Source organism: Syngnathoides biaculeatus, chromosome 2 (genome assembly GCF_019802595.1).
Source record: "Syngnathoides biaculeatus isolate LvHL_M chromosome 2, ASM1980259v1, whole genome shotgun sequence".
Lineage (NCBI taxonomy): Eukaryota > Metazoa > Chordata > Actinopteri > Syngnathiformes > Syngnathidae > Syngnathoides > Syngnathoides biaculeatus.
Window position 1 is genome coordinate 16,137,713 of NC_084641.1, and position 22,665 is coordinate 16,160,377.

General features: G+C 42.7%; 1 protein-coding gene across 10 annotated transcripts in view; it reads left to right on the top strand.

Annotated features, from left to right (window-relative positions):
* dmd (dystrophin) overlaps window positions 1-22,665 on the top strand; it is a 163,669-nt gene that overhangs the window by 108,212 nt on the left and 32,792 nt on the right. For all 10 annotated transcript variants that reach the window (XM_061836804.1, XM_061836826.1, XM_061836843.1 and 7 more), the window contains 17 exons: window positions 678-825; window positions 1,183-1,296; window positions 1,423-1,572; window positions 1,636-1,734; window positions 1,841-1,937; window positions 3,263-3,432; window positions 3,574-3,691; window positions 3,856-4,067; window positions 4,163-4,317; window positions 5,684-5,873; window positions 10,002-10,174; window positions 10,310-10,466; window positions 11,133-11,244; window positions 13,011-13,279; window positions 13,358-13,504; window positions 16,596-16,659; window positions 19,134-19,194. In XM_061836804.1, coding sequence (XP_061692788.1) covers window positions 678-825; window positions 1,183-1,296; window positions 1,423-1,572; window positions 1,636-1,734; window positions 1,841-1,937; window positions 3,263-3,432; window positions 3,574-3,691; window positions 3,856-4,067; window positions 4,163-4,317; window positions 5,684-5,873; window positions 10,002-10,174; window positions 10,310-10,466; window positions 11,133-11,244; window positions 13,011-13,279; window positions 13,358-13,504; window positions 16,596-16,659; window positions 19,134-19,194 — 2,436 coding nt within the window. The remainder of the gene's footprint in view (window positions 1-677; window positions 826-1,182; window positions 1,297-1,422; window positions 1,573-1,635; window positions 1,735-1,840; window positions 1,938-3,262; window positions 3,433-3,573; window positions 3,692-3,855; window positions 4,068-4,162; window positions 4,318-5,683; window positions 5,874-10,001; window positions 10,175-10,309; window positions 10,467-11,132; window positions 11,245-13,010; window positions 13,280-13,357; window positions 13,505-16,595; window positions 16,660-19,133; window positions 19,195-22,665) is intronic.

Consider the following 22,665-nt stretch of genomic DNA (forward strand, 5'->3'; position numbering starts at 1 on the left):
TCAAGCCCCACCCTCCTTCACACACACTCTCCTGTCATTGGTCAAATTTTCAGTCCCTGTTCATGCAATCATTGGATGGTCTACTTTACATGTCAGTCATTTAATCAACTGAATAGCACTTCTACCTCATTGTCAAAAGGATCCGGGATCTGATTCTTACTTTGGACCATTCTACGTGTAGTTTGTACGAGATGCACCTTCCAAAAATTGCCATATTTGAATGTGACTGTGTATGTAAAAAATTGACCTGTTTTTTTGTGCTCTGTGATGAACTACTGCCCATATCCTGTCTCGCTCAATGTCAGGTGAGATTGCAGACAGCAGACGCTTAGACTTACTGTGCAACTGTTCCCACCAACGGGCAATTAGGAGTCTTCACTTAACCTACCATTCGTGTTTTGGGACTTCCTGAACATGAGCACTCGGCGATAAAAGCAAGAGAAGAAAAAAAACTCCTCTAAGGAGGAAACCTCAAACAGAACCCATACTATGTTGGGTGGCCATCTGTTTTGGTCAGTTGTGGTGAGATATAGAGAAACAGATGAAGGGAGCGAGGGTAGTTAAAGAGAGAAAACGGGAAAGAGAGGTTGAGGGACGAGAGAGAACAGTGCCCACAACAACAGCAGGTATCCACAACTATCATACTTCGGTAATGACAACACAGTCCTGTCCTGCAGATCAGCGGAAGCGCATGCGACAGTGACGCAGCTACAGGAGAGCGTGGGTTTGATGCTGGGTTGGCTAGACAAGGCGGAGGGGGTTCTGGGCCTCCCCCTGCAGCCCGCTGAGCCTAAACACATAAGAGACACGCTGGGCAAAGTGCAGGTACTGTCAACACTCGGCACCAGTCACCACACACTGTGTGTGTGCGTGTGCGTGTGTATGGCATGTCATATTAAGACAATTCAGAACACTAGTAGTTTTGCTAGTAATGTTTTTTTTCCAATGCAAGTGGCATTTTTTATCTACTTGTGTAAGACCGTTGTTATAACATTGTGCTTTATTGTCTCACTAGTGATGACAAGGAGTGTAGTGAGACTTGAGCCTTAACACTGTGTGTGTGTGTGTGTGTGTGTGTGTGTGTGTGTGTGTGTGTGTGTGTGTGTGTGTGTGTGTGTGTGTGTGTGTGTGTGTGTTGCATGCACACACACGCACACACGTGCGTATTCATTTGTGTGGCAGGCATGTGTGGAGGAACTTCCCAGCAAGAGAGCAGCTGTGGTGGATCTTAACATGCGACAGATTCCTGCTGACAAACAAAAAGAGATCAGAATTATCAACACTCGCTGGGAACAAGTAAATGCATAAATTTGAATTCTTTGGCTAAGAAACCAATGATCTGTCACTCATTGGACTTTACAAAGTAGTAAAAAGAAGTTTTAAAAGAGCTGCCTTTTCATACGCCACTTTAACTTCACTTAGGTGTCCAAGGCTCTGCCTGAGCACCAACTGGAGATTGAGAGTCTTTTGAAAGAACTGGATATGCTGCAGGTTCAGTTGGACTATCTGTCTGGCTGGGTGCCCAGAACCAGAGCTCAACTGGAGCACAGTCCAGATGAGCCCCCACCCAGTGTAAGATACACACACGTGCATGTGTGTAGACCTGTACATAATGCATAATGTCCACTCTCTTAGCTCATGGAGGAAGTTAAAGTAAGGCAGCCTGAAGTTGAGTCAGTTCTTCAGCGATCAAATCAGTTGTACAAAGACTTTACTCCAAGCCCATCAGATAAGGTATGACAAACAAACATGCGCATAAAAGGCACAAATAAACGGGCTTTCAGTGGGATGATAATGTCTGCATGCTGCATGCGTCTTGTGCGTGTGTTGGTGGAAACAGATGAAGTACATGAAGATGAGAGAAGACTGGACTATCATCATGGAATTGTTGCGGCAGCATCAGGAGAGGAAAAACCTCCTCGTGGCCAGGAAAGCCAGTAAGCCTTCAATAGCTCTCATACAGATCACGAGTTCCCAATTACACTTCAAGGCGTGCAAAAACTTTCAAATCGCATAAAGTTAGCAACATTTGATGAATATGGGACACCAGTATTTGGTTTGCAACACTTTGCACCCAGTCACCACTGTTGTAAATGTCTTTGACACACCATCAAGAAGTGTTGTCCACAAAGCTGCCAAATTTGAACGATTAAAAAAGAAACAAATACCAATTTCTGCTTTATTGGGGGGTATTCTTTTCCCCCACTTGGGGTTACTGTTTACACATACTTCACCATAGTGACAATTTCTTTTAACTTGTAATGCTAGGCTATATTCAATTAGCTGTGTTTTTTTTTTGTTTTTTTGTTTTTGTTTTTTTTGGTTACACCCCCCCCCCCACCTCAGGAAGAAGAAAAAAATTGCGACCCTCACTTTCCATGGCAAGTAATAGGCGACACGGTGGATCAGCTGGTAAAGCGTTGGCCTCACAGTTCTGAGGTCCCAGATTCAATCCTGAAACCGCCTATGTGGAGTTTGCATGTTCTCCCCGTGCCTGCGTGGGTTTCCTCCGGGCACTCTGGTTTCCTCCCACATCCCACAAAACATGCAACATTAATTGGACACTTTAAATTGTCCCTAGGTGTGATTATGAATGCGGCTGTTTGTCTCCATGTGCCCTGCGATTGCCTAGCAACCAGTTCAGGGTGTAGCCCGCCTCCTGCCCGTTGATAGCTGGGATAGGCTCCAGCACTCCCCGCGACCCTTGTGAGGATAAGTGGCGAAGAAAATGGATGGATGGTTGTTTAACCAAGACGTGCAGTTAAGTAACTGTACCATACTGGATAATAAAAAAAAAAATTCAAGACGTACTCAACCCGCAATAAGTGAACTGCAATAGAACAAGGGACAACTGTATCAACTCTATTCTAGAAATGAAGTTGCTCACTCTCGGCTTTTAGACGCTGTGGATGTCTTTGTTGAATATGCTTAAACCACGCCCCTGTCTGTTGTCAACTATCAATCAAATGCCACGATTCAGATACTTTATGGCTATCTCATAAAACTGGCTGATTTTCAGCTAACCAAGCTTGTCATGTTTTAGGCGGAGAAACTCATTGTAGGGGTGTAAGGGTGATTATTATGTAAAATAGCCCCACTGTTACATAACAGGCCTACATGCAGAATAGGTCTCTCACAGACCATCATCTTCAGAAACCTCGTTTTGTCCTTCTTGTACAAAAATTAATAAATGCTAAGCTTCATTGTGTTTGTTTGTTGAGTGTTGATGTGATTGTAGTATAAAACACTGTGTATTCTCCAGGTGAAATGCTTACCGGCAGCTCCCAGGCCGATTCTGCCGCTTTGGCGCAGTTCAATAAGTCGTGGGCGGAACTCACCGACTGGCTGACCATGTTGGACAACATGGTGCAGAATAAACGTGTTGTCGTGGCTGACCTGGATGACATCAACGACAACATTGGCCAGCTCAAGGTCACTAACTCATGGCTCTGTTTATCAGTCTATGCACATCATTTCAACTTGCCACCGATGCTTTCTTTAAAAAAAAAAAAAAAAAAAAAAAAAAAAAGCAACATTTGATTATTATGTTGACATGCAATTTTATGGGTCTAGACATCCTTGCTGGAGTTAGAACACCGTCGCCCTCTGCTGGAAAGACAGATCACCGCAGCCCAGAACTTAAAGAACAAAACCAGCAACCAGGACACACGAAACGCAATCACTGAGCGCAGTAAGACGCATGTAGAATTTGTTAGATGTTGCAGAAACACTCACTGTAATTTAAGTAACACTCCAGTTATTTTGTTCACAAAAACAAATCTAGCATGTCATTCAATAGTTATTTCCCTACAAGTTTAACAGAAAAGAAACATCTGATTTTTTTTTGTCTGGTAGTTGACCGGCTTCAGGCACACTGGGAGGACTCTCAGGCCAAACTCTCAACCAGGAGCAAGCAACTTCAGAACATGCTGCAGGACTCCACTCAGTGGCTAAATTCTAAACAGAGGGTGGATGCTCTCATCAAGCGGGCCACCGAGCGGTTGGAGTCCTGGCAGGACGTCACCTACACAGTAGATGCTCTTGCAAGACAAAATGCTGAACTCAAGGTGTGCTCAATGTAAAGCTTGATCACTCCCACTTGTGCCAGCTAATTCGTACTCTATGGGTTTTATGCTTGGGTCTTTCCTCTTGCTTTCCTCAGGGCTTCGCAAATGACCTGCTCCAGTGGCAGGGTCAAATTGATGAAACCAATGCGCTGGCAGACAAATTGTTGATACGTTACGCCAACGACGACACACACAAAGTGACCCAAATTAATGACAACATGGTGTTCGTCTGGACACACATCAATAAGCGGTATGTGCAGATTTTCCCAACACGTACACCCAGAGACAGTGTGGATGCCGTGGATCCGGAGTGGTTGATGGTTCGTATCCTCATCCAAGGGCATTGTTGTTGTCTCCCGGGGCAAGACACCCAACCTGCATTGTCCATGAATGGATGTGCTTGGTGGTGGTCAGAGATCCAGAATGGCAGCCACACTTCCGTCCAAATGCCCCAGTGCAGCTGTGGCTCCACAAGTAGATTGCCATCACTAGGACGTGACTGTTGAGAAACCGCAGTCCTGCATACTAATCTGTAGTTCACAGTCATCAGGGCCACTCTTCCTGTAGATTGAGGCGACATTTGCAAGAAAAGATGTCAGGATGATGTTATATACAGACACTAGTTGTCTCAAACCTCCTCCTCTATTAAGAGATGTCTTTTCTAATTTGACAGTAATGGCTTCTTTTGCGTCTCTTTCAAACCAGTGGCCCTGTTTATCCAGAATTTTGGGATTTTTGTCTTCAAAGGAATGTCCCGCCCTCCAAATGTCGGCTTAATCAACGGCTAAAGTGGCCCTAATGAGCTGTTTTGCAACCATAAGTGTGAACGACGAATGCACAATGGCCATTTCACCGGGCAACAACTGATTGTCCAGCACCTCCAAGACCACACCCACCACAGCATAAGTAGGGACACTCCACACATAAAATGTGAGAACTAATGAAGTCTTTTGCATTAATGGTGAAATGTCTTCAACAAAGATTCCTCCTTGATTCAACCTTTGTGGATTCTAACACATTCTGATGATTGTTGTTGATGTTTTCAATGAGCAACTTGTAGGGATTTGCGAGTTTGGACCCTACGCATGCTGAAGGATCGAGGAAGATATGATCAATGATTAGACAAGTTAACAGCAAATGAATTTATTAGAAAAGAATGTGCAATACAGACGTCCGGGTCCCATCTAGGTATATGTCGCACACGAGACGTGTGCCTTCTGGCAGGATAGCCCAAAGAAGAAGACCAAAGCTGCCCGGTAACACAAGGTTCTTATATGTATGGGTCCATGATAAAAGTGGCTGCCCCCAAGTCTGGTCCTGGTCCGGGATAGTAACTTTCCGCTCCGTATCTGGTGTCGTTCGTCTCCATGGCAATGCCTGGGGTAGGAGGATATCACCAGCTGGTTTCTGCGCACAGAGATCAAGGACACCCGCCACACTGCGCAACAAATCCTTGTCTGATTAGCAAATGGACAAAACCTTATCTGTTGATTAAATGTATAAGGTCATATTTAAGCAAATAATAAAAGTACAATAAAAGTAAAACAGTCTTCAGACTGCAAAGACAAATTCGTAGTGGAATTAAATCGTAGGTGTGTGTGTTTGCATCACTGCAGTGTTTCAGACAGGGAGGCGGCTCTTCAAGTGGCTCTGAAGCTGTTGCAGCAGTTCTACCTTGATCTGGATAAGTTCCTTAACTGGCTGACAGAGGCCGAGACAACGTGCAACGTTTTAATAGATGCAGCTAATGAAGAAAAGCTGGCGCAGCAGCCCGAGGCGGCCCGGAATCTTCTGGCACAATGGAAGGTGGGACACAGTGAACACCCTATTTGCGGTTCACCATTCACAAATTCACCTACTGTATCGCAGTACTTCGGGCTGGGGTGCAACTTATACTCCAGAGCAATTTATAGTAAATGTGAAATTACTAACACATTATTATATCCATCCATCCATCCATGCATTTTCTGAGCCTCCTATCCATTATTTTCACACTGACAGCTGCAAGGGTGCGCTCTAGGCCTGTGTATCTGTACCTGGTACTTCTGTACCGCTGAAAATTTTATCATTTCAACATTAGCATTAATTAATCAAAACAACTGAGAAGGACTGAACAAAAATGGCATTGAAGAGAGAATCTTCATAGAGATAATATACAGCAATTTTACTGGACACATTATGGACCTTTCCGAGTGGCGATGTTCATTCTCTATCACGTATTCCCGGTAACATTGCGGTATGTCTTTTGCCAAATGCGCCAGACTTGTCCAAGAGAGTTATACAGAGAGGTCTCAACTATTTCACGCAAGGATATGAACAAGGAATTAAGATTTTGGACGGCGCAGGACGCAAGTGAGAGTTACAGCTAAATGTTGGCGATCGATGCTAAAAAGGTTGGTGCCTCACAAACTTTATGTTGAAATCCAACAGGATAAAATTTTGGAATCATACTGTTCATGTAAACAGGTTGAGCACATTTTACCTGGAAAGATCATCAGTAATATCATTGTAGTCTTTATTAGTGAGTGAGTGTATTCATTTGACTTGGCTCGTAATGGAACCCAGTGGCCCATCTTAAAAGTCCGATGCGGTACAAATAGGCAAAAAGTTATTTCTCTTGCGCGACATCGCGCATTTACGTATCACTAACACGACTCTTCGGCATGAAACATTACACACTTCATTCAGGAGGTCAGTGCTACGCTAACAAATTAAAGTTGTTCTCCTGCAATGTATAAAGGACTGATAATTCAATCAAACTCAGAGAAGTTACTTCTCCCTCACTTACCTTGGAACATACAACCTTGTGTTTGCTGATATTTTTGACACCGAATTGTACATGAGGTCTTCCACAAGCTTTAATCCATCGGAGACACTTCGCCAACTGTCTTTTAGGCTTTGGAAAATTAATCAATTGGACCCCTTGTAACCTAGCAGAATAACTTTCATCAGAGTTGCGCGTTGCCCAAGCCCATCTGAGGACCATTTTCTTCCTAACGTTAACTTTTCAAAATGCACGCTACCGAAAAGCAGTGTTGTTTGTGAGACATGGCTGCGGGAGCGGCGGGACAAGCCAAGGGTTACGACAATCTGACTATCTGATTGGCTGATATTGTACGTGTGATTGACATGTCGGAAAGGTCCATTATCCAGCAATGCTCTGGCATTCCTTTTCTGTCTATTTATATCCATCCATTTCTTCCATGTAACCGAGGTTGGGTGGCGGAGGCAGTAGCTTCGGCTTGGAAGCCCAGATTTCCTTCTCCCCAGCCATTTCACCCAGCTCTTTGCGGGGCATTCCCAGGCTAGCCAATAGAAGTATAGAGGTATAGCCAGCTTATCTTGGTTCATCCCTAGGTTCTCTTTCCAGTGGGATGTGCCCGGAACACCTCACCAAGGAGGCATCCGGGAACCATCCGAGTCAGATGATCCAGCCACCTCATCTGGTGGTTCTCAATGTGAAGGAGCAGCAACTCCGCTCTGAGCTCCTCCCAGATGACCAAGTTTCTCACCCTATCTCTAAGGGAATACCCAGAGACCCTGCAGAGGAAACTCATTTTGGCGGCTTGTATCCGGGATCTTGTTCTTTCTGTCACAACCCACAGCTTGTGACCATAGGTGAGGGTAGTTACAAAGAGCGACTGGAAAATAGAGAGCTTTGCTTTTCGGCTTAGCTGCTTCTCTACTGCAACGAAGCTATACAAAGTCACTGGGGACGCTGCACCGATCTACCTGTCAATATCCCATTCGATTCTTTCCTCACTCGTGAACAAGACCCAAAGATAGTTGAAGTCCTCCGTTTGGGGCAAGATCATCATCCCCGACCCTGGTTCTAGGGCACATAACACCGACAGCCATTGACATGCTCACAACTATTTGGAATGTATCACGCTGAATCAACCTATCAATGCTTGAAGGAGAAAGAGGACTACCCATTAAAAATGTCCAATTGAGGAATGGTCAGCTGTGTTGCAAAAAAATTTGGGATTTTAATCCATCACCAAGTCTCCACTTGCCGCCCTGGTTGTTATGGCAGGAATTCTGACGTGTCAACATATTGAGATCTGATTGTGAGGCAAATGGGGGAAAAAAAGAACCCACAGCTTTGTGAGTGTTAAAAAATAAAGGCTCTGTTCTGCCAGAGAACATATTTTGACCTATGACCCTCCTACACACACATTCCAATGGAACATCGCACTGCACACTGCACACTTGTTAAAATTCAGGCCTTTACACACATCCTTCACATCACACTGGCAGCTCCTTGGGCACAACAGCGGCCCTGTACGCATTGCTGAGATAGCCTTCTGTGCCCAATTAGAATGCCGGATTGCACCACAGCCACGCACTTCTAGGGATCATGCACGCACACACACGCACACACACAATTCAGTACTGCAGGCAGATAACATTTAATTGGAAAATGAGTGTGCTCATAGTTGTTTGCATCCTTTCAAGTTCTGCACTCATCATCTCCTGACTGTCACTTTTTTTGTCTTTCTCCATTTCTTTGTGCTGCTGCTTATCCACGTCTCTCTCTGTCTCTCCGTCGCTCTCCATCTCTCCCTCTCTCACACACATACACACATGACTGAACAGATGACATTGTTTCTCCCACTGGGAGCTAATCTTCTTGAACGACAAGACGTAATAGATGGTGCAGCTCTTTCCTTGTTCACATCCGGGATTCCTGACTTTTTTTCAGCATGTTGCGAAGAAAGGTCTACCAGGTCCAGGTTAGCAAAACAATCAAACTCTCTCTCTACTCATCACCTAGTGTTCATACTTCACATTAGCTTTCCTTCCCCAGCTCTCCTTTTGTCTAAAAATCCAACTTTATTCTTTAGCTATGATTAAAGCAAGTGTAACATTTCTTTTAAAAGCCTGGAGCTACCTGTCACACGTCACCCTGTCAAATTCTTCTAATGTTTTATTATGAATGTATGCATGGTGAACCATTTACACCAATGCTAACGAAGATGCTACATCCTTAACATTTTTACAGTCCATGATAGTTTTGTGACTCACCGGTACTATGGTGGGACACGGGCATCAGCATGGGAGGGAATCCCGCTAGGTGACTGTTGAATGGTTGTCTGTCTCCAGTATTTATCTTGCAAATGACTGGTGACCAATCGATAGGCTTGATTAATGGATGGTAGTGCTTCTATTTGAGATCTTGATTTAAGAACAGAAGCCAAAAAAAAAAAAAAACATTTATGTGGTTGAAGTTTGAGTGCAAAGCAGAGAATTTCTGGTAAATTTCCAAGGGAAGTAGGCTAGGGAACTTCTCAAAATGAGTGGAAACTTTCATGATAATTATGGGAATCAAGGTAAATTTAACGGATCTTCGTGAGCAAGCTAATGCACCGTATGACTCGAGTATGCCTTTTTCATTTTCCGTTTGTCCTTCTCTCCCTAAAATGAGTCATCTTCTCTCACAAACTCGACACACACTTTCGACTACTTACTAGCACCATACACTCTGTTTATACCATGCATATACTGTACATACTAAGTTCAAGTGTGAGGTGCCTAAGCTTGCCTAAACCTCCAACGTGTTGGGATTTCTCTCCCTCGTAATCGATGTGTCAAGCTGAGTCACCCAGCCACTAGTCTTTATTTTCAACTCTTCTCAAATCCCAAGTGGTGCAATCCATAGGGATGTGTAACCTACAAACCTGATTTTTTTTTAGACTAGCTTTGCAAAAACGTACATGACAAATTTTTGGCATGTAGGAAGGAAACCGGTGTACCCTGAGAAAACACACACAAGCACAAGGAGAACATCCAAACGCCACACAGTGTGAGACAGATGTGCTAAATTTCTCAGCATCTTTCATTAAAGACATCAGGAGGGGGGCAAATGCATGGCAGAGCCTCCTCTTTCAATGATGGCTATCCCAATGTCTTTCTGTCTTTGTGTGTCATCAGGACCTAGAGGGTGAGATTGATGGCCATACAGAGATGTACCATTCCCTTGATGAGCAGGGCCAGAGGATTCTGAGCTCACTGGGGGTCTCGGAGGATGCCACACTCCTCCACAGACGTTTGAACAACATGAGCCAGCGCTGGAATGATCTACGCAGCAAGACGCTCAGCATGAGGTGAGGGAAAGGCAAACTTAAAAAGATGTTTTAATAATGTTAACTTTAAAAAAAAAAAAAAAAGCAGGACCAATGTGTAAAGATGTGAACAAATAATAATGAATAAATGACTGAGGATCTGTTTGGGCTCAAAAGGGCTCACTTGGACTCAGAAATGGCACCTTGGAAGAGGCTACATATGTCGCTGCAGGAGCTGCTGAACTGGTTGAGACTCAAAGCTCAGCAGCTGGAGCGGGAGATGCCTGTAGGTGGCGACGTCCCTGCTGTCCAAACCCAGTTGGACACCCATCGGGTAGGATCACCCGCATCTGTGATTTTTGTGCATTGTGGAAGGCTCAATAGGTATTTTGCCACTTTGGTAGATCGGTTTGTGCCAAGTTGAGTGTTCTGGTGCAGCAAGGATGTGTCCTTGCAATTCGCACTGGAGTGACAATTTGGTGGCAGAAAGTTGTTCTAAACTTACTCCTACTCAGATCACGTCGAAATCCTGGCACAAAGTAGAGCGTAGGTCTAGAGTGAGTTTGGTGAATTTGTTCAGGCCACAGGCAGAAAGATAATGAGGTCTGTGGACATATTTGAGTCATCAATGGTTATCAACTGCTCATTCTGTATTTGATCAGGGTACCCGCTCACAGTGTCGATAGCCACAACAGCCAAATGCAGTCACAATGCTCCGCTGACCTACCAATAATTGCAATTATGAGTCATCCTCTTCTCATGTGTCTGTCATTTGTTCCACATTTAATGGGAATGAGAGTAGCAGCTTTGATTGGCAGCAAATGAAGTTGCCATGTAAACACATCCACAGTGGCGCAAAGGGAAAATTAAAGGCACAAGTGGTGCAGGCTCAATTAAAATCCCATTTTACGCAAGTTGAGTTTTGCCCCAAAATGTTTTCACAGTGTAGATTAGCATAGCATGTCGAAATGAAGCATGCGAATTGGACGTCTTGTTGCAGGGCTTCAGGCGGGACATGAGAGCCAAAGAGCCTGCTGTAACCAAGGCGCTTCATGATGTTGGTGTCTTCCTTTCCGAATTGCCTCAAGAGCCTCCATCACCAGAGCAGCGAGGTAATTTACTCAAAATTGAATTTAACGTACAACCACCTTTAAGATTTCACGACTTACTTTGATGTTTCTCACATTAGCATAAGCAAAAATGATATAAAGAGTGTACATAATGGCTGAAAAACGTCTGTTTTTGTGCTTTGCCAAAGCGATACAAATATTACTTTAGCGTCTACTTGTGGCATCTTGCTGCCAAGGAATTACACTAGTTTATTTTGAAATTGATTAATGTGAGGAGCATTTTGCATCTTACACCATATTTTGTCCAACTTTTTAAGGGGTCAGCATTACTTGCAGATTTTTGCTTTATGCAAAAGGGTTTAGTCTCTAACATTCGTGAATTGAGGCAATGTTGTTTTTTTATAAATAATACTCTGGAGTAGTGGGAAAGTAAGACACTCTAGACATGCCTGCTCCAAAGTTGCATTGCAGGTCTTTTTCTTTCTTTGTTCCAAATAGCAATCCTATTTTTAACAAATCATATGGCTCTTCAGGTGAAGTAATTTATTATTTCCGCACTGAAGACTTATAGGGTCAGAGATTTTTGACATTTATCCGCAGCTAGGTCATAGTCACTAATGTCTCCAAGCTCAGGTCATCTGAAGTCTTTGTTCACCGCTATGCTGTCACAGTCGCTATGGAGAAGATTTGCTCGAGTCCTATGCTATAACGTGCTAAGCCAGTGTTTAAGTCCTCAATTATTTTGTTCGTTTGGGATTCTAGCACTGCGACAGCATCCCACAGTTTCTGAGGGACGTTTACTCGATGTATATTCCTGGGTGGTGCTTTCAGAGTATCGTGTACAATAGGCCTCTAAAGTGCTGCACCCTGGCACCCACATGGCGATTGTCACGTGGACATTAACAAACTTTGTGGCACCATAGCAACCGCCCAGTTACCGCTGGGGTTTTATGAGCCACCAGACATCATGGAACAAGCGAGACAGGAATCCAGCTGTTAATAACTGAAGGAACAAAACGCATTCCCGCTGCACTGAGAAAGTTCACACAGTATCTTTTCAATGATTTTTTTGTTGGGTTCACATTTTGGCATCTTTTCATCTTGCCTCCTCAAAGTGATCAAGTGTCTTTGCTATTTGGTTAAATTAAAGAAGTCTGCATTCTTCAATAGCAGAAAAAAAAACATTTTTAGAGTATCTGACCCAAGATCTGAGGCCCAGGGGTTTGTATTTTTTGTTTCATAAGACAGTTACATTATTTTTTATTATTATTATTTCTTTTGGGGGGGAATTCGGCGGGTTTGTAGTCATCCATCCTTTGCAGCCGGGTGTTCTTTTTTTTGTGAGCAGAACACAGCACTTATTTTAATTTGGATTGCGTCAAAATGAAGGGTGCACTGTAAGTACTTGGCATCGCAATCGGACCCGAAAACGGTTTCTCTTGCCTTCTTCTATTACAGTAGGAACAGCTACCCTGGATATCTCGGGTTTTCTGTCATTTACAGATTTGAGCAATGTTGTTGTCATTTCATGATGATCTATGAATATACATTTCTAGCATTGCAGTAATGCTACATTCTGTAATTGCCATATGATCCAAGGTGTCTTGGATAACAGAGATCATTTAGAGCTGTTGCCATGGTTACTTTAATAAGCATTGTTTGTGGGAGGGTTTTTTTTTTTGCAAAGAGATGTTTTTTCTTCTGAAATTCATATGAATAGGGCATTGAAAAATAATACACAAGGATAAGTTCCGTATACGGTGTTTAAAAGGACCTAAATATGATTTGGGTCCCTGTCCGTACCTCAGACATCGGTTCCAGGGAGCGTGCCCAAAATGTTGGGCGAATCCTGCGAAAGGAAGCAAGTGACGTGACGATCAAATGGGAGCAGCTCAATAGCGCATCTTCTGATTGGCTGAGGAGGCTGGAGCTCGCTCTGCAGCGGCTGATGCAGCTCCTGGAGGCTGAAGACCTTGTGGATGGCCAACTGAGGCAGGCAGAGATGGTGAAGGATGCTTGGGACCCTGTTTGTGATCTTCTCATCAACTCGCTGCCCGAGCACATCCAAAGAGTCAAGGTGGAATTAGTGTTTTGTCAACACAAACATCGTTACCCAAAAATCTAGCTAACTTCCTTTTTTTGCCACGTGAAACAGGAGTTCCAGGAAGAGATTGCGCCCATTCAGGAAGACGTAACGCACATGAACCAGCTGGCGTCCACTTTCAGTCTGCCTGAACTCCAGCTATCGCCGAGCAACCTGAAACGCATTGAAGAGCTCAACACACGTTGGAGACTGTTGCAGGTACAGTCTGATGTACTCAGAAAGGACTTTATACAACTCTATTCAGATTTTTAGAATTTTAGAACTGACTTAGCGAGACAGTTGGTGAGTGAAGTAGCACGATGCCCTCACAGTCCGACATTTCTGTGTTACTGAGTTGAGGTTGCAAGTTCTCCCTGTGCTTATGTGAGTTTTCCCGAAGTCCTGGACCTTCGTCCCACATTGAAGACTTTAAATCGTTTTTAGGTGTGAATTTTGTGTAGTTTTACTACACGACCTGCCTACAGCTTTGAAGGAGGAAGTAACCCAAGCGTCCATCAAACAATGAGTTCTCTGCAAAGAACATCATGAGAGTAGCAAACGGTTGAGACATACAGCTCACGCCAACTTTTTTTTTTCCATTGATAAATACTGTACATTAGTAGATCAATTTATAAAAAAAGACTACTTGCATCTTACCACCACCAGGTGACTGTGGAGTGATTGAATAACGTGTGAAATTGTAAAGCATCTTTGGGTTCTGTGAAAGTGCTATATACATTGAATACATTATTATTACTCTTATTATTACTGTAAAAGCTTTTGAGCTGATGACCCTAATTACAAATGCGGGTCCTCCAAAGATCAGAAACATGAATCAAAAAGCCACTCGCGGCCAAGAAGTTGTTTGGCCTCTTGTTAATTAAGAGAACTGCTTGCAGCATGACTCTGAAAACACGCAACCCATTTGGGAAACCTGCTTTGCAGTTCATGTTTGGCACACTAAAATTGTGTTGCAGCCCAAATCCTTTTTCCTGCTTCTGGTAGAAGGCTTTCATCTGACTCCAATATGAAAAGTAAATTGCAAATGATTGCTCATTTTTATGGTGTGTATATATATATATATATATATACACGCACTGTAGAAGCACTTTAAATGTTCATAATAGTGCAGAACATATTTTTTTCAGCTCGATGATCAGAGGGAAACAGTAACCTGCATCCTGAGATTGCTTGAAAGAAATAATCATGATCTTGACTTAAAAGACTGCAAACCCATCTGGCCAGCACCAGTACTCACTCACTGAGTAATTGCAGTAAATTCCTCTCGCTCCTATTCATTTGTACAATTTCAACTACGTTACTGTGGATACAAGAACAAAAAATGGAGCTATATACCTTGAGTGAGAGGGGTTTGAAGATAAAATAAAAATTACTGGCATTAATTTCACATTTTACTCTTCTTCATCTGATCCTCATCACGTACTCATTCCATCTCCCAAGTGCAGCCTACAGATTATTGTAGAGTGATGATGGTTAATTAGGTGAGCACTTCACTCTGTCTGGATTACATACTTGTTCAATTAAGGAAAAGATGATACACCTTTGATGATTCACTTTTTTTTCTGGATTTGAAATGATCACCTACTGCTACACCCCCGTGGGAGCTCCCTTCATGGCCAGGGAACATTTGAGAGATTAGTGCATTTTATGTCAACATTTTCACGGTGTTTTGTGCAAGCAACAACACCATCATGCATCAGGTAGCTTTGTGCCAACTCCCATCCTATTTGAAAGGTGTAATTTCAGGAGACATTTTGGCGCATTTGGGTGCCGTAGTCACAGAAAGCTTGAATAATGATGATTTTCTGTGAATGCCAGTTAACTAGAGGTGATGTGTGAAATATCCCGCAGCAACCTGAAACCAAGACGAGTATACTTGTAATGCTCAAAGTGTGGGACCCAAAATAATTACTGAATGAAATGTCCAAACTTTGAGTCATGTAAATGGCTCTTTTTCTCAATATAATAGGGGAGGCTACACTTGTACATTTTAATTACATTTACTTTCAAACTTTTAGAACTGTTTCTGTTCAAACATGTATTTAGTGTTAATTTTTATTTAACTGAGTTTGAACAAATGGAAGACTACACTCTTGAGTGTTCGCCAGTCAATCACTGGGCACATATTGAAACAGAACCGTTCACATTCACACTCTCACTGAGTAAGAATTGAAAACACACACCTACACAGAAGTCATTCAAATAAACCACTACAGTATCAGTAACTCTGAGTAGAGATCCATCCATTATCTAAGCCGCTTATCCTCACGAGGGTCACCGGAGTGCTGGCGCCTATCCCAGCCATCATCGGACAGGAGGCGGGGTACACCCTGAAGTGGTTGCCAGACAACCGCAGGGCTCATAGAGACAAACGCTAAGGGTAATTTAGAGTCTCCAATGAATGCATGCTTTTGGGGAAGTGGGAGGAAACTGGAGTGCCTGCAGAAAACCCACGCAGGCACAGGGAGAACATGCAAAATCCACACAGGGGGGGCCGAGATTTGAACCATGGTCCTCAGAACTGGGAGGCCGAGGCTCTAACCAGTTGCTACACCGTGCTCCCCCTTGCAGAGATCATCCAAAGAAATTAAATCTCGAGTTTATTTTAAGAAGTTCATCACTGTGCCTCTCGAGTTAGAAATCTGGATATATATATATATATATATATATATATATATATATATATCATCAGTACTTTTGCTGCAAACAAGTGACAATTTATCTGTAACTCGACTGTTTCATGATGACAGCTCAAGGAAACTGACAATATCTTTTTCTTTATCGATTTCAGTTTTGTTATGGTCTTCATCGTTTCCTGCATTATTCTTGTTGCATCTTTTATCACGACTCTAGGTGTCACCCACATGCACACACACACACACACACACACACACACACACAACAAACATAGACCGATAAAGGTGCATACCATTTGTACATACACTGTAAAAGCTGTTTGAATGATCAGTTTGCATGGAAAAGACTTCATTGACAATCGGTTGCCACAATGAGATCCAAAACAACTGATGCTATACAAAAATGGTGCTATGGCATCATAATATTTAAGTTATTTAGTTAAATTTTATGGAGGAATTATTATTAGACACAGGAGTGCAGTTTTACACCACTGCAAACTATCCATCCATCATCGGCAGATTATTATTTTTTTTTTTTTGTATTTGATCTCATTGGATTGTGAACCTAATAAACTGTCTGGTAAATCCATATTCTTGATATAACAAGCCCCAATGAATGCTTATCTCCCCCCCCCCCCACGCCCCCGTTTCAGGTTTCGGTCAATGACTACCTAAAGCAGCTGATGGATGCACATAAAGACTTTGGCCTTCTTCATGGTGAGTAAAACACTATATTTGTACATGATGGTATATTAATGTAGTTATTTTGGTCACATCAGTATTTTTCAATATGGCCCTGGTCTCTAATCGTGAATCCATTCTACTCTTACAGTAGGTATCAGTTGGGTTTTGTACTGACTCGGGGAGATGCGGATGATTGTGCTCTGGAGAATGTGTCAAATTATACTCTTCAAGTATTCATGACAATTGACGCTCCGCTCTCCTTGTGGAAGTGTAGCTGAAGTTGGAATTGTTGTCAAACTAATACAACTACTAATGTCTTCACCACTGACAACAAAAGTGAGTGCACCCCTAGGTGAAAATGTATACACTTTTCGGTCACGTCTTTTGTTTTCCAGCACTGCTTTAACCCTCGTATTAGACATGTAGTTCACTAGAACCTCACAGCTTCCCACTAGAGTCCTTGTTCACTCCTTCATGATAGCATCAAGGAACTAGTTACAGGCTTTGGGGTCTCCAATTTTCCCTTCAAGGAGTGTTCACTTTTGTTGCCTCTAGTGTAGACAATCACGCCTAAATATTTTTGTTTTTTGGAGGGAACGGTAAATGTACTGTAATTCCCGCCCTACAGAGCGCACCTGGTTATAAGCCTCACCCAGTACATATGTAAAGGAAATACTATTTGGTACATACATAGGCCGCAGCTGTGTAAAGGCCGCAAGTGCCCACATTGAAACCGACATTGAAACACGAGATATTTACAAAGAAAGACTGTACACAGAGTTTAACGCTAACCCCGCCACGCTGACGCCGCCACGCTAACGGTAGCTCCACCTCGCTAACAGGGCCGGTTAAAAATAAAACCTACTGGTAAAAATCACTGAGACACGGCAGTAACATGATAGCGCAGCGCTAACACAGCCGGACCGGTAAAAGTCACTACCTCGGCACATATATTCAGTCTCACTCTTAGCTTTTCCACTCGAGTGCCCCCCACACCCTGCGGCCGTTAGAAAAAATGCACAAATTAGCCGCATCACCGCATAAACCGCAAGGTTGAAAGCGTGTGAAAAAAGTCACAGTTTGTAGGCCGAAAATTACGTTGCGCTGTTCAACAAGCTGTACACTGACTTCATTGTATTGTCAGTGTTATCACATGTTGTGACTCCACTAAAAAAGCCAAAAATAATTCTTATTGGAGTCTTTGTGAAATGTAATTGTAATTGTAAATATTCATGTGCATCTTCATGCACTTCAAAGTGGTGTTTGTTAATTCTGATGCAGATTGAGTTGGGAGGCAGATTAATGTTGTGAGCAAATAGTTCGTTTGAGTGGAGTTGCTATACAATTTCTAATAGATTCACCACCACTTGAAATTGGTTGATAGCGAACACCATAGACCTTTTCACCATGTCACATGCACTGCAGGATGGGAAAACCTCAAGCGATCTCTGATTGCACCACCAGTACATTGCACAAATCTTACATGTCATTTGACCAAGACAGAGTGACGCAGAAAACAGAGAAAATTGCTTGATTTAGCCCGATTCTGTACACAGTAGTGTCACTCAAAACTATTTTAAGTGAGGTTCATTTCTTCCAAGGTAGAAAGAACCTCTCAGCCTTCATTTACATTTTAACAGCTGGTGGGCAATTGGTTGGCACTCAGCCTTAGTTAACGTCATCCTTGTGGGTCAGGCCACTTAAGATATTTTTATGTTGTTCAAATTAATCGTATAGACATGGTCTTTCTTTCGGGAGAGGGTGCGGGGAGTGTCAGTGAGCCCCTCCAGCAGGGGGACGCAGCCAACTCCCAGGACCCAAGGAGGTCCCGAGCCCAAGTGAAGGGCCCCAACCAGTCTCAAATTGGCAGGCACAGGCACCACACCCCCGCCACCACCCTTTCCACCCCAGGAGAACATGGGGGGGCCTACCCACCAACAGGGCCTAACACAGGAGCCACCCAAAAATGGGTCATAGCCCACCAAAGTGAGCCCATGTTAAGCGCTCATTCGGAGCAAGGACAGGCGAGGTTGCCAAGAGAGGAAGGCGAAGAGAGGGGGGTGGGGTGGTCAGGGGGTTGGAGACCTCGTAAAGGAGAGCGGAAAGCAGGAATGGGATTTGGAGGATAATGTGTGCACACACATAACACACACACACACCTTGCTAAAGTAAACATGACTCAAAGGAAAACACAAACTAAACAAACCCGAAGAGAATGGAAACAAAGTGACTTTAATACTTGTGTATCTGTGCTTGTGCATGAGTGTGTCTGTTTGTTTTTGTGTTTGTGCCCCTGCTGAATTTCAACTCAAGGAATGTTACCTGCGAGGCACAATCCGGCTGACGTCTTGCCGTTTGAACAAAAATGACATTTATTGTTTAAAAAATTGGCTTTATGAGGCCACTGCACTTGTCTATAATAATTTTACACACTACAATACAGGGAACTGTGCATATGGTTTGTTTTGAACATTATAAAAGCCATTCCCCAACCTCTATATCTGCAGGGTCTGTTGAAAGCCCCTTTGAGCAGGGTGTCTCTCCAAACAACGTACCCTACTACATTAAGTAAGTACATCTATTCCAGCAACAGTAGCATTTCTCTAAAGTAAATAAATGTGAATGTGTTTGTGCCAATGAATAAAAAACTAAAATCATTGTTGGATTATTAGCTTTGCTAGTTTTCTGTCCATAACCAATTAAACATTAACACCCTTATTTACAAAAGGTTTCTTTGCGCGAAAACTTGATTTCTCACTCAAACAGATGTGTACAGGTTGTGCCAGGATTACATGCTACGCAGTTAATTTTTTGCTTTTCTCCTTGAATGGCCAAAATATTGACAATAGGTGAAATTAGCAACTGGTCTGTAAATAATCTAACCTGAGATGTAATGAGCTGGCCAATATTGCATCTCTAAATACTGAAAGGCAGGTGCAAAGCATCACCCTTGTGCGTAACGATAGCTACGGTTATTGTGGCAAGGAGGGGCGTGGGCGAAATCAAAGGCAATGAGGGTGAACGGATCTTTTCTGTTCTTGTAAACATTTTTGAAATGTCAGAAACAAAAATTAGCGTGATTGAGCGTCCCCTTCAGCGATTTTGTTCTGGGGCTTGTGAATAAGAGCTGACTTGTAGCCAGTCATAAGAAGGAGTCATGCCTGTCTGTGACAGAACTCCTTTCAGCTCTGCATTTTAATGCGTCTGGGTCACTTCAGGTTAAAGTGACAATTGGAGTTATGCACAACCAAGTTCCACATTCACCAAAATGGGAAGATGAACTTCCTTTCGGTTCAGGTAGCTGGCGGAGCACTATTGCAACATTGCACCTATATAAATATTAAACGTCTACCATGTCTTTTTTTTTTTTTTACACAAAATGTCTTTAGGCGCTACCAAAGAAGACCAATTTTTATAGGTTTGGTTTGTGTTTACATCTACCATATCATATACTTTTTGTATAGATAAATGGTATACATGTAGAGTGTATAACTTTTGTCCCAAGATGCCAGTAGTAAAGAAAACTACATTCTGGCACGTTTGATTTCAAGCCAACATATTATCAGCCCGTTGTTGTAGTTATCGGTGCGCACATAGTAAATCTGCCAACTTGTTTTTTTGGTATGGTTACAAGACATTTACCACAAGGCAATGTTATGTAAGATGTGCTGATACTTATAATTCCCACACACTCAGGACAAATTAATTTAAGCAAGCCATAACAGTTATAGGCTTCCAATAAATTTTGCAATGGATGTATTTTCAGTAATATTTGTTTTTGGCTCTTCCATTTCCACTACCAGTTCCTGAACTGAAAGTTTTGTACTTGAGGTTCTTGCTCAAATTTTCCCTACCGGAAGCGAGTGGAGTTACTGTACTTCAAATGTTAAACACTATTTTTAACACAGCAGTCTACACCACTCTTCCACCTGTTGCCAACAGCGCACATCTGTTACAGTGAGTCACCACACAATTTGGAGCCTGCTGTTTGGGATCTTAGTAAATCAGGCCCTAAGAGTCACTGAAGTGAGATTCCATACTCTTATCCCAGGGGGGCACCCAGTTTTTCTACACACCATCACTGCACGCCTGCATGTGTGTTGCCTGCTTCTCTGTGTGGCATCCAACAAAAATATAAAGCAGATTGAACTCTAATTTTCCTTTCGGGATTCTGCTAAGATTAAACTGTTGTTGTGGTTGAGAATTTACTCAATGTGGAATATATGTTCTGTTTCATTCAGTATATTTCCTACATTGCATTGAAAATACACATGTGGTTCTGTGTAGAGCTGGATGCGTGTGCATGTGGTCGCACTTGTCACAGAGTAAGAAGGCATATTTGGAAAGTCAAAATTGATACTACATACCTCTTTTTTTAAAATTTGCAAGCATTTCATTGTGTATCTATCTTAGCTTCTACTTTATATTATCTTGGGCCTGTTGTGCAGTGTATGTTTTTTTTCCCCAGTCGAAGAAGATGATTGCAAGCCACATTGCTCAATGTAAAATGATGGGATCTTTTTTATTAATGTTCACACTTTATAATGGAACATTTCATCATTGCTATCACAGAGTGAATTTTAAACACTAAATGCCTGTGGTTGTTAAAAATGCTGTCTTATCTTCATCTGTACACAAACGCTGCAGACTAATACTTCACTATGACAGGAGTTTTACAAAAGCTCGATTCCTCCATCTTCTAGACTCTTCTTCATAAGGGTCATGAGTAATTTTCGAGAGGGGGGGATACCCTGGTCCAGACAGTCACTCAGAGGGGAAACAATTATAAAAACCATATCTTGCTTTTATGTTTTATATATATATATATATATATATATATATATATATATATATACACACACACACACACACACAAACCATAAACCAGTTCTGTAAAAATAAACTTTTGATTATTTAAGTTGCTGCTGTTTTGGAACTTCTATCAGATACACCTAGTATGACTTAACATCTTCACACAGACATTTTCTCCCAGATTTGTTTCAAAAGTCACTCATGTTTTTGTACTTGTTCTTCTGCTTTGGGCTTGTCCCATTAGGGGTTGCCACAGCGTGTCATCTTTTGCCATCTGAGCCTATCTCCTGCATCTTCCTCTCTAACCCCAACTGCCCTCATGTCTTCCCTCACCACATCCTTCTCTTTGGTCTTCCTCTCGCTCTTTTGCCTGGCAGCTCCATCCTCAGCACCTTTCTACCAACACACTCACTCTCTCGCCTCTGAACATGTCCAAACCATCTAGGTCTGGTCTCTCTAACCTGGTCTCCAAAACATCCAACTTTGGCTGTCCCTCTAATGAGCTCGTTTCTAATCCTATCCAACCTGCTCACACCAAGCGAGAACCTCAGCATCTTCATTTCTGCTACCTCAATTTCCGCTTCCTGTTGTTTCTTCTGTGCCACCATCTCTAATCCATACATCATGACCAGCCTCACCATTGTTTTATAAACTTTGCCCTTCATCCTAGCGGAGACTTTTCTGTCCCATAGAACACCAGACAACTGTTCCACCCCGCTTGGACCCGTTTCTTCGCTTCTTTACCACACTCTCCATTGCTCTGTATTGTTGACCCCAAATATTTCAAGTGATCCACCCTCGCTATCTCTTCTCCCTGAACTCAACCCGCTGTTTCCCACGTGACAACATTTCGGGGGTCTTTGAAACACGTTTGTTTCCAATGTGTTCTTCAACCGTTGGGATATCCCGAAGAGTTGATACAAAGACTTTCAACTTGATATAGCCACAAGAAAAAAAGAGATCAGGTGAATGGGGTGGCCCATTCTACAGTACAACGTTGACCAATCAATTGATGCAGGATTTGCTCATCCAGGAACTGACAAGCCTCACACGAATAATGCACTGGGGTGCCATCTTGTTGGCAAGTGACTTGTCGCATGTTAGCTACAACTGACAGTTCGGATACACAACGTATTTGAATCACCCAATACTTGAAGGGTGCATCAGAATTGCACATGTTTCAGTGACTCCTGAAATGTTGTCATACGTTAAGCAGTGGTTCGATTT